Genomic DNA, 12,634 nt, shown 5'->3' on the forward strand with positions numbered 1-12,634 from the left:
GTCATCCGGTGCTCTTTCCTGCCAAGGCAGGGGGTCGGACTAGATGATCTACCTAGGTCCCTTCCGACTCTAGCTACTATGAAACTATGTCTCCATACAAATCCAAGCAGATAGATGCAAATCATTGAAAATGGTCATGTCATGAAGTTGCATTGAAAAATCAATTCTATACACCATAACTTTGGGCAGAAGTTTGCTTGTGTGTTGGTATATGATGCCTACTTACAAGACTTGGAGACTATGGTCTCAACTACCTACTGTGTATATATTTTTTTAAATCTATATACAGTACTGCATATAAATATTCTGATTCTACTATTCTGAGCATCTAAAATGGGATTTGTAAAATAAGCTAGTCCTGTAAAAAGTGAGTACACTACATATTTGTAATGCTGTACTATCATACTAATTAGTTTTGGTCAACTCAAGTATAAATAGAAGCTATCTTCAAGGCCAATACTTTGCAGTAACGAATACATCCAGTACATTCTTTTTCAAGGCCTTTTGATTTTTTTTTGGCACTCAAGAGTGGCAAAATAAAATTCTGTGGCTTTTTAGATTAAAAAAAAAGCTGTAAGAGCTGTTCATATTCATTCAATAATACAATCAGGACTATTTCTGTAAGTTTAACATCTAAATCATTTGACACTGGCCAGATTTTCAGTGGCTTAGATTTGCTACTGAAACACCATGATATCATTAGAGCGACTGCCCAGGAAAAGCTTTATGGTCTGGATGCTGTATTTGTTTCCTTTTTATCCCCTCACTGTAGAGACAAAAGAAGTGGAAGGAATTTTAAGTGACTTGAAATCTGAGCTCTCTAAAAAACACAAACAAATTTTGACAACAACCTTCTTTCAACATCCAGCCTGCATTCAAAGCAGAAGGCTGCCCCAGATTCTCAACAACAATAACATACATAACCTGCATTTTCATCTACCTGTTAAACTTGACTGCAAGGCCTAGGTCAGCAATGCAGCAGGTCCCATTTTTCTTTATCAAGATATTTTTACTTTTCAGGTCCCTGTGTGCAATAGCTGGTTTGCCTTGTGTTCCAAAAATTTCTGTATGCAAGTGGCAGAGACCACATGCAGCAGAATAAGCCAGTTTGAGCAAAGCCCTGTTGTCAAGTGTTGTGCACTTTAGAAAGTCATACAAGGATCCATTTTCATGGTAATCTGTAATCAAGTAAAGCTGGGTCCAGGAGCCTGTGCCTTTGATGTCTGCTGCTATAAAACCTATGAAATGCATAAACAGAGTCATTATGTACTGTTACACAAAAACAAATGACAGGAAACACTGTTCATTAACTCAAAAAGCAAAACTCTCATTTAGACTAGGAAAAGACAGTCCCACCCACCCCTCACTGGGAACTAGGAGTGCTGCGTACCATAGATTTCACCATATTGGTCCATCAGAATCTCACATTTCCACCAAAAATATATATAAGATACTACTATACCCAATTACAGTATTTTATGAATATGCACTAAACAACCATCCAGAGATTATATAAAAGGAAGAAGTTGCTTCCTTAAGCAACTACAAATCTTTGACATTCAAGTCTGCTACTACCTATTCAAATCCATATATTTCTTACTTACCAAGTATGTTTTCATGACGCATTAAAACAGTTTGGTAAATCTCAGTTTCTCTGAACCAACTGGCTTCTTCTGTGGTAAAAAATACTTTGACTGCCACTTTTTCACCTCGCCATTTACCCATCCAGACCTCACCATACCGACCTTTCCCAACCTGCCGCACCATCTGAATTTGTTTGGCAATGGTGCGCTGAACCTAAGGACATTAAAATAAAAAAAAATTCACAATTAAAAGGCCCATCAGGCATAACATTTTGCCTGTCCTGATCCTTGATAATGGTCCTATTTGAAGGATCTATTTTAGATTTTTTTCAGCTATTCCTTTTTTGACCAATTGTTGCTAGTTCTGGAAAGAAAATGAAGGCGGTATTAAAAAACTGATAGTTAAAATTTGATTTTCTGTATGTTAGCTTTGCATTTGGTTTCTTCTAGTTTGTATATGATTATAACTATTCATTTTATTAGCTAGGCTTAACAGAACTATTATGAACAAGTAAGTAAACAGAATGACTATTTAATTGAATCCCCATTTACCAGTTTTACAATTCATCACTAATAGATATTCAGTGAATTTTATCAAACAATAAGCATGAAATTGGAGAGAAAAATTCTATTGTTGGACTAAAAAACAGCTACTCATGCTATCCAAGTCTAAGACCTTCTCAAATTAATTCCTGTTAGCATACTAACCAATACTTTACTGATCTCCAAATCCAACAGATTTCCTGAAGGAGGATCTCTTTTACTCCCTGATTTTGGTTTATTATGTAAGAGTAAGACTGACTTAAATTTGTGTGTGTGCACACGCATTCACACAGTGTCTTTCATAATAATTGCATCCCAAGATAATTTGCATAATTAAACTACCAGCAGCAGATAAGCAGGAGTTCAAGAACTCTGAAATGACCATCACAAAAAGTTACAGAAAACCTGATTCAAGGATTGGAACATTGGCTTGCTCAAAGATGCAAGTTTTCAAAGATTAATTTATAAACATAGAGTAAACATACGGAAGAGTAGAAACACAGCTGTAAAACTGTATCAAACCCATTAGTAATATGCAAACTAATAAACCATACAGACCAGTGATTCTCAACCAGAAAGATACTTTTTAGGATTCAGGGGAGATGCTTGCTTTTTTTCTGTTATTTAGTAACTGGCTGAAGCTGTGGCTGTGAAGGTCCGAGGCAGGCAGGAGTTCTCCATGAGGGGAAGCCAGCCGCTTTCCCCTCACTCCCTTGGAATGACAGGTGAGAGAGGCCTCACTCCAGGAGACTCTTCCAGAAGGAAACTATAACTTGGGACAAGATGGTGGCAGCTGCTAATGGACTGCGCTGCACTGCCTTGCCCTTCATTGCACCATTCCAGCTGGACCCTTGCAAAGCTGGTAAATATATTAAAGATTTGGGGTGTTCAGACTCCATGCTGACATAATAGTATCTTTCTAAAGCAGCAATTCATGGTTTTTTCAGTTTGTTTTAAAAATATGTTTCCAGTTTTTTGTTTTTTTGGGGGGGGGTTGTTTTTATACACTCTAATAAATTTATAAACATATATAGCTATATATTAAATGGAGTGCCACTAAATACACAAGTTATAGATAGGCGTCTTGAGTCTGAAAAGGTTGAGAACCACTGATATAGATTAACTTACTTACTATCACAAGTGTACCTTTATTTTAGATCCTACATAAGAATGTAGAAATGAAACTGCACCCCCCCACATGTATTATAAATCTAATATGAGGGGATTAACATGCATATTTGTTTATATAGATTTGAACTGTATAGGTTGTAGATGGGGCAGAGCAGGGAGAAAGGGGAGGGGGGCATTGCTCTCATCTACCCTAATCAAAATGGGATCAGAGGAGGAGAAAGTTGAGGTATTTTGGGTTAGGATACATGGAGGCCAGGGAGAAAGGGACTTGGTCATGGCTACAGACTGCCACATCAAGAGGAGGAGCTAGACTTGGAATTCTTGAGGCAGCTCTCAGAGGCTGTACGGTCTAGGGACATGGTTGTCATGTCATGGGGGACCTAAACTTCCCTGACATCTGCTGGGAGGAACAGTCAGCCAAATCCAATCATTCACATAGGTTCTTAACCTGCATACAGGACCTTCACTTGACACAGGAGGTGTATGGTCCCACTAGGGGCAATGCCTTACTGGACTTGGTGTTGGGTAGAGGGGATGACCCGGTAGGGAAGTTGCAGATTTGTGGTCACCTTGGGGACAGTGACCATCAATTAATCAAATTCACCATAGGTGGGGGGTGGGAAAGATGGCTAGTAGGGTGGAAGTGCTTGCCTTTAGGAAGTCTAACTTTAGTATGCTCAGGAGTTTAGTCAATGATGCACTGCAGGATAGGAGTATTGGCAACATGGGAGTCCAAGAAAGGTGGTTGTTCCTAAAGGAAGTGATCCTTTGGACGCAGAGGGAGACAATCCCATTGCAAGGGAAAGGGGGCAAAGGGCCCAAAAAACCTCCTTGGCTAAACAGAGAAATCCAGGGAAGCCTAAGGGCAAAAATAGAGCCATAGACACAGTGGAAGCAGGGGGAAGCTACAAAGGAGGGATATACCTACTTGGCCCGCACTTGCAGGGAGGCAGTTAGCAAGGCCAAAGCAACTATGGAGCTGAGGCTGGCAACAGGAATTAAAGACGACAAAAAGTCATTTTTTAGGTATGTAGGGAGTAAAAGGAAAGAGTAGGGCAGCATAGGAACCCTACTGAATAAGCAGGAGCAGTTACTGACAGGCAGGGGGTACAAAGCTAAGCTCTTCAATGAGTTTTTTGCCTCAGTGTTCCTGAATGAAGGTCAAGACAAGTCTCTTAATGGGTTTTTAGATGGACATCAGAGGGACACCAGCCCACAAACTGTTGATGCTGACTTGGCGCAGAGGTGCTTGGATGGACTGGATGCGTTTATATCAGCAGGCCCGGATGAGCTGTATCCAAGGGAGCTGAAGGAATTGGCGGTATCACAGCAGCAAAACCACTGGCATGGATGTTTGAGCGGTTGTAGCACTTGGGTCAGGTCCGAGAGGACTGGAAAAGGGCCAACGTGGTCCCTAGTTTCAAGAAGGGGAGGAAGGAGGATCCAAGTAATTATAGGCCTGTTAGTCTCACCACAATCCTTAGAAAAGTCGTTGAAAAATTATTAAGGATCATATTTATGGGTGTCCAGCAGGAAAAACAATGCAGCAGGGCAACCAGAATGGATTCGTAGCAGGTAGATCATGCCTGACTAATCTTGTTTCTTTTTATGACCAGGTCACAAAACGCTTAGATGCAGCAGAGGTGGATGTTGTTTACTTGGATTTTAGGAAGGCCTTCGATACAGTATCTCATTCCATTCTCATAAATAAATTAAGAGGCTGTGACTCAGATGGTTACACAGTCCAGTGGGTGGCAAACTGGTGTGGGGGTTGCGCACAGAGTGGTTTTGGAGGGGTTAGTATCGACTTGGAAGAATGTGGGCAGTGGGGTCCTGCAGGGCTCAGTCCTTGGACCTGTACTGTTCAATGTCTTCATCAGTGACTTGGATGTGGGCGTGAAGTGTACTCTGTCCACGTTGGTAGATAATACTAAATTGTGGGGAGAAGTGAACACACCGGAGGGTAGGGAATGATTGCAGGTGGACCTGGACAGGTTGGAAAAGTGGGCAGAACACAATAGGATGTAGTTCAGCAAGGACAAATGCAGAGTGCTGCACCTAGAACATAAAAATATCCAGCACACCTACTGGCTGGGGAATAACCCTCTCAGGAACACAGAAGCAGAAAGGGATTTTGGAGTCCCAATGGCCTCCATGATGAATACGAGTTGTCAGTGTGAGGAAATCATCAGCAAAGCTAACCACATTTTATCATGCATTAGCAGATGCATGATGAATAGATCCAAGGAGGTGGTACTTCCCCTCTATGTGGCATTGGTCAGACCGCAGTTGGAGTACTGTGTCCAGTTTCGGGCACTGTACTTTAAGAAGGATGTGGATAACCACAAGAGGGTCCAGAGCAGGGCCACTTGTATGGTTAAGGGTTTGCAGGCCACGCCCTATGAGGAGAGACTAAGGGACCTGGATTTCTTCAGCCTCCACAAGAGAAGGCTGAGAGGTGATCTCTGGGGGGCGGGGAATGACGGACACAGCAAGGAATTGGAGATGCTCTATTCACCAGGTTGCCTCTTGGGGTAACAAGGAACAACAGTCACAAACTAACAGAGAGCAGATTTAGGCTGGACATCAGGAATAACTTCTTCACAGTAAGGGTGGCCAGAATCTGGAATGGGCTTCCAAGGGAGGTGGTGCTCTCCCCTACCTTGGGGGGTCTTTAAGAGAAGGCTGGATAGGCATCTGGCTGGGGTCGATCTGACCCCAGCACTCTTTCCTGCCCAGGGCAGGGGGTCAGACTCAATGATCTGTTGAGGTCCCTTCTGACCCTAGCATCTATGAATCTAAGACTTGTAAGAATGTGTTAAAGTGGATATTTAAAGTACATCAAGAATAAAAAAAGATGTAGATTGTGTCATACCAAAAGAGGTAACCCTGATCCACTGCCAGAACTCTGTGACTGGTCAATAAGATCCTTTAAAGATTCTCCAGCTGGTATAAATGCTTCATCCTGCTCCAAATCACGATTATAACAACGTCTCTTTGCTACCCATTTACAGTAATGCCTACAAAAGAAAAAAAACACAGCACTTTATAATATAATTTTACAATTTTTTAAAAGTAGTCGGCTAAGAAAAGCTACATGTGCACCTTATTTTTTTTAAATGAACAATTTTTATTACATATTCATCTTCTAGTTTTAGAAGATGGCTTGAAGAATATTTAGAATTTTGTATGAAGATATTCCAGGATTCATGTGGATACACCAATTTTTATGAAACAAACAATATTTTCAAGATTTGAAATTCAAAATTATGCTGGTAATTCCTAAATTAGTACTGTCATTTCATCCCAGCCTATGCCAACCATCATAAGGTAGGATTTGGTAACTGTAGTAGAGTCCAAATGAACTCATGTTTATCTGGATAATGATTGAAATATCACTGATGTTAGCACTTTGAGCTCAAAATGGATGTTTCGTTAGAATTTTTTCCCCTCCTTTTCTTTTCTATTAACTAATATATAAACAAGGCACACAGGCTAATACAGGAATCATTTGCACATAATTTTAATAAAGATACATTTTGCATATTACATTCTATTGTTGCAGCACACTGATTTATAACAACTTGGCTCATGAACTAAACCCAAACGGGGTACACAATAAGCACTGTTCTTGGAAGCGTTGTGGTATTTTTGCTTATGGAGTTGTATAGTGCCAACATGGTACATTGTTCAGAAAAACAGCATAGTTTTCACACTGTTCTAGCACAGAATGTTAATTTTGATGAAATTTTACTTAGCATGTTAATTTCTATAGTTTTGACTAAGAATACTATATACCAGTGTCCATAGTAATATAATGTTAAATTTAAGTGGCTATGAATTTTAACTAAACGCACCTCCAGAATGAGACAGTTTTGTACAAAATCATGTACAAACCAAATTGTTAGTGCTAAAGCAAATATGCCTCCTTACTTGTAACAAAAGCAGCTAAATAAGATGATCATAACAATTATGCAGACTGCCATAGAAATCAACACCGCCATCCAACGAATGCTGCCATCAAAAATGCCACCTGTTAAAAAAAAAGTTGCAATATTATTTCCTAAATTGCTCTTTGGAAATTGAATCTAATCTGAAATAGTATTAACTGCATAGATATTTAGACTGTGTATTTTATAAAGAAGTACACATCCAATGCAAACTTCTAGTGTAACTGTACTTGACAATTCCAGGACTCCTTCCAGAACATGTGGCATACATAAAACGCTTTTAAAACTTTAAAGCACTGTTTTTTATTTTCTGCAGCAAATCTGACAAACACTATAAGTATGTACACATGCATTTGATAATACAAACAAAGATTTTATGGCTAAAGTTGTTTACCCACCCAAAACAATTTTCATGAATGCTGTGCCACTTTCATTTTAGTGACAATACTGATAACTTGCTCCACCGGGCATTTGATTCCAACAGATGCCAAATAGCAATACCTACCCCACTTTATCGGTCATAAAGTGAAACTAATAGGTAGTAACTTTCAAACTACAAAGAGAGGTTCTTTTTTCATCCAGTGTGTAATTAAAGTGTAGAACTCACTGCCACCAGATGTTGGGGAAACTGACAGTTTAGCAAGATTCAAAAAAGGATTAGACAGCTTGGAGGAAAGGGGCATCAGTAGCTAGTGAGCATGGGTGTCAGGGACACAGTCTATGAATTGGGATTTCCTAGACTTTAAACGCTGGAGATTGAGACAGGAGCAGTGGAAAAACTAGGGTTGTGGCAAGCTTCAGTGGCTGATTCGATTTGGAGGAGATTTGGCCTGATTTGGAGACCGAATCTCTGAATCTGAATCAAATCAGGAGACCAAGTAAAAGCTCTGAATCAATTTACAAAAGCTTCAGCCGATTTGGAGATTTGGACATAGATTAAACAGGTAGCCAACAGCTGCCTCCAGCTGGTAAGTCTGTTGGGCTTGGGGAAGGGAAAGATTGGGGCTGGGACAAGCTGCTTAGCTGGGATAGGGGGGTGTATTACTTGAGGAGGGGGCGGGATACTGAAGCAGCAGCACTGGGAACAGGGGCTCTGCCCTGCCGCCGGTTGCCTAGCTAGGGTTGGAGGGCGGGGACACAGGATGCAGGCACAGCTTGCTCTGGGTGGAAGGGGGCAAGTAGCAGCAGGGCATAGCCCCTGTTGTCAGTGCTGCCGCACCTGCATCCCACGTCCCGGTTTGAGTCCCCAGATCCTGGTTTAATTTCCCAGGGAGCTGGGGTGGCCCATGTATCAGTCGGAGCCCAGCACCACTCAGCCACAGTGGTGCCAGCTCCCAGACTGCATGCAGTGCCCATAGGACAGCTGCTGTGCAGGTGTCGGGGGTGATCCCTGCTGCCCCGCTCTATGTGTGGGTGCCAGTGCCCAGAGGCCCTGATCACTGCTCCTGCAACTGGTGAATGCAGGTGGTTTGTTTGTTTGTTCTTTAAAGTGCTTGGACTAGGCTGGGGCTGGGTGGAGGGATGGGAGCCAGGCAGGGCAGCCATGGGGGCTTCTCCTGCAGCTCTTCCCGTCTGATCCAAATCACTGCCAAACTGATTCAGAACAGTGATCTGAATCTCCGAATCAAATCACTGTCCTCCGAATCAGCCAAATCTGAATAGAGTACTTCCCATTCGCACAGGCCTAGGCAAAACCCCTTGTCATACCCAATTCACTCTCCCTTTCAGCATCCACTCTCTGCCACTGAGAGACTCAGGATACTGGGCAAAGATGGATTTACTATCTGACCCAGTAAATAGCAGTTCTTATGTTCCTGAAACACCAGTCATACAAATCATTAATGGCAACCTGAGGTCAATTTGCACATCTGACTATCACACAATTCTTGTATTTTAAAATTAATTCTGTATTTATACTGCTGAAATCTCTGTAAAAATTTTTCCATGTGGTTAGAGTAGCTGCATTTGAAGAGACATGATAGCAAAGCACCATCTCTTGTATGTCAGCGATATTTCCAGAATCCTGGATGTCAAGCCTAATTTCTCAAAAGCTGTTTTGACAAACAGAACCAACGGGGTGATACTTCCCCTCTATGCAGCACTGGTGAGTCCGCAGTTGGAGTACTGCATCTAGTTCTGGGTGCTGTACTTCAACACGGATGTTGATAGACTCGAGAGGGTCCAGAGGAGGGCCACTTGTATGGTTAGAGGCTTACAGGACAAGCCCTATGAGGAGAGACTGAGGGACCTGGATGTCTTCAGCTTCTGCAAGAGAAGGCTGAGAAGTGACCTTGTGGCCACCTACAAATACGTTAGGGGGCTCAGCAAAGGATCGGAGAGGCTGTATTCACCAGGGTGCCTCTTGGGGTAACAAGGAACAATGGTCACAAACCAAGAGACAGCAGATTTAGGCTGGACATCAGGAATAACTTCTTCACAGTAAGGGTGGCCAGAATTTGTAATGGACTTCTGAGGGAGGTGGTACTCTTTAAGAGAAGGCTGGATAGGCAACTGGGTGGGGTTATCCGACCCCAGCACTCTGTCCTACCTAGGCAGGGGATCGGACTCGATGATCTATTGAGGTCCCTTCCGGGGACTAATACTAGAAAGAACAGAGTTGAAGGGAAAAAGTGCTTGTTTCTTTGTTAAACTGCATATAATACTTCAGCTAGAAAGGAACAGAGTACAACAGAGGAGAGGGAGAATTAACTTACAGGAAAGAAAGAAGGACAGGCCATCACACTTCTTTCAGAGACCCTTAACATCAAAACATTATTAGCAGAGAGTAAGAAGATAAGCAGCAGATAGGGGGAGAGAACCAAGACCCTTGTAAAAACAGTCAATGGCCATGAGGTGACAGGTAAAAGCAGACAAGGAATGGATAATGCAGAAAAAAATAAAAACGATGATTGATGGGAGAAGAAAATCTGAAATGGAGAATACCAAATAGGAAAAAAATATTTGTGAAGTTCAGACAGAGACCGGGATTAACATATTGAAAATAAGATTTAGAATGGATGTTACAAACACATGAAGAAAGGTAAGAAAGGAATAGTCTATGGCATCACATTCCACTTCTACCTATTTTCTTTACATTGCCTCAGTTGTCAGGGTGTTACAGTGTGATAACACATGCAATATACCTGGCTTATAAGGTGGTAGGGTGGGCTGTAAATCTTGATTGCAGAAGTCAGTCCGACAGCACTCAATTGTTCGACGTAGCTGAGCTTTTGGTGAATCCTATTAAAAAGACAACACAGAAAGGAGAAAAAAAAAATCAGGAGTTTTGAAACGGCCAAACAAGAATGCAAATACAACTGTTACGGACTGCACAACTCAACCACACTTTATGCTGAGTTCACAACTGAAAACTCCCACGCTTAAAGAACTTGGCTACAGAATTAATTTTCTGAGAATGTGCAGGCAAGTTCATAACTGGAAGTAAAAAATAAATTTAAAAAGCTCCTTTAAGAAATGGAACCCCTCTGACAGTTTCAGTGTTCCCCAAATGATCTCAGTTTGGAGTTGGCAACCCACAGCCAGCCCTCCCTTCCTCTGCTGCAGGCCATCAATCCCCTCTACAGTGCCTAAGCTGCCTGCTGATGCCTCAGCCCTCCTTGCTTTGTGCCAAGAGGTCCTTTCTCATCCTACTTTGCTTACCTTCACTGTCAAATTTGGTGTTCCCCATTGCCATGCGTGATGTGAACTAGCAGCACTTGGTGGTGAGGGTAAAAGGAAGTTGCATTAGGGGGCACGAGAGTAGTCCTCAGCACAAAGCAGGGAGGGATGGGGCATCACAGAAGGGGATGATGCAGAAAGGATTGGTGGCCTGCAGTGGTGGCTGAGTTGGAGGCATCAGCCTGCCATTCTTAAAGGCTGTTGATTGAAAATAGATCCTTCAAAGGCTTGCCAAACAATCTTCTCAGTCTCTTTCTCAACCTCATTCAGTCTCTTTCAACCTTGGCTCCCCATCCCAAGTCCCATTTTCTTCATCTACCTAGTCTTGGTCTCTACTCCTCAGGCCATTTATCTCAGGCCCAGTCTACTTGTTCAACAAGTACCAGGCCACAACCAACCACTTTTTTGAGTGGAAAAATCACTGCTCTCCTGGCAGAAATTGCCAGTGCATTCAGTTTCTCTTGGAGGAAATATGTCTCCTCCAGGAGAACCATCTTCCCTTTGACAGCATTTCTCTTGCTAAAACACTTGCACACTGGACTACTCTATAATAGGGAAGAGTCAAGCAGCAACTTCCGCTGTGTCACCTTTCTCATTTGCTCAAGCCATGAACTATACTGGTGTAGCAGTTGTAACAAGCCGGGAGATGATTGCAGATGTTGGTTTAAGTTCCTTACTTTAATACATTCTGTTGACCCACTGGAATTCATCTGCTGTTCCTGATTTCTTTGGGGAGAACAGCTAGATATTGCTTTCAGTTGCCTGCTTAGCTGTACTGTTTATTTAATGATGGCCTTTATTTGCGATGTCCACAACAATCACAAAATCATAGAAAATTAGATTGGAAGGGACCTCAGGATATCATCTAGTCCTACCCTCCAGCATATCTGTTATTCCCTCCAACTTGGTGTCAACTGCAAACTTGTTGAGGGTGTACTCCATCCCATCTTTCAGATCACTGATGAAGATAGTGAACAAAACCAGCCCCGAGACCGGCCCCTGGGGCACTCCACTTGATACCTGCCAACTAACACAGGTGTAGACTAAATGGGGGCCCTAAACTGAAACAGTGGGTTTTTAATAACACTGCTTCAATTTAGGGCCAATTAAACCCCCATGTCGTGGACACACCCTGCTGACTTACCTGCCTCTCCGGTGGTGGGGAGGGGAGGGCGAGCTGCTGGCAGGCAGAGCAGTTCCTGGGCTGCGGTGGGGGGGCCTGGCGCTTACCTCCATGGCAGCAGTGGCCCCTCTCCCAGGCAGCCCCCAGCTTGGGCGGTCCCAGGGGTCACCATAGGTGCAGAGGGAAGTACCAGGCCCCTTCACAACTCACGCAGGCAGGCAGGCTGGGGGATCAGGCTCTCTGGTTTTCTTGGGAGAAGCCTGCTTTCCCAGGCTGCTGCCAGGCTGCCTGAAGAGCCCCTGAGCTGCATGGAGCCTAGTGCTTTGCTCTGCAGCTGTAGGGGCAGCAAACTAAAACTCCTTGGACTACTTGGTCACAACTTCCTCTGAACTTGTGAATCTGAGAATAAAAGCAGATGCTCCCAAGTAAGATTTGTCATTTGCTTATAAATTGCCCACAAATTTGAATCACCACAGAAGAGCAGTACTGACTCTTGCTAAATGTCCTCACAAGTCTATTAACCATCTATGTATGTGCTAACAGTGACTCATCTACTTGAGGACAAGAATCTCTTTCATCAAACTCCAGAAGTGACATCAAGTTTGTCTCATGCAATAGGTTGATCA

General features: G+C 42.7%; 1 protein-coding gene across 1 annotated transcript in view; it reads right to left on the minus strand.

Annotated features, from left to right (window-relative positions):
• The window catches only part of BMPR1A (bone morphogenetic protein receptor type 1A), an 88,495-nt gene that overhangs the window by 8,407 nt on the left and 67,454 nt on the right, over positions 1-12,634 (minus strand). The window contains exons 5-9 of the mRNA XM_019555699.1: positions 10,351-10,447; positions 7,191-7,290; positions 6,133-6,277; positions 1,605-1,797; positions 941-1,238 (exon numbers count right to left, since the gene is read on the minus strand). Coding sequence (XP_019411244.1) covers positions 941-1,238; positions 1,605-1,797; positions 6,133-6,277; positions 7,191-7,290; positions 10,351-10,447 — 833 coding nt within the window. The remainder of the gene's footprint in view (positions 1-940; positions 1,239-1,604; positions 1,798-6,132; positions 6,278-7,190; positions 7,291-10,350; positions 10,448-12,634) is intronic.

Source organism: Crocodylus porosus, unplaced genomic scaffold (assembly GCF_001723895.1).
Source record: "Crocodylus porosus isolate Cpor-Errol unplaced genomic scaffold, CroPor_comp1, whole genome shotgun sequence".
Taxonomy (NCBI): domain Eukaryota; kingdom Metazoa; phylum Chordata; order Crocodylia; family Crocodylidae; genus Crocodylus; species Crocodylus porosus.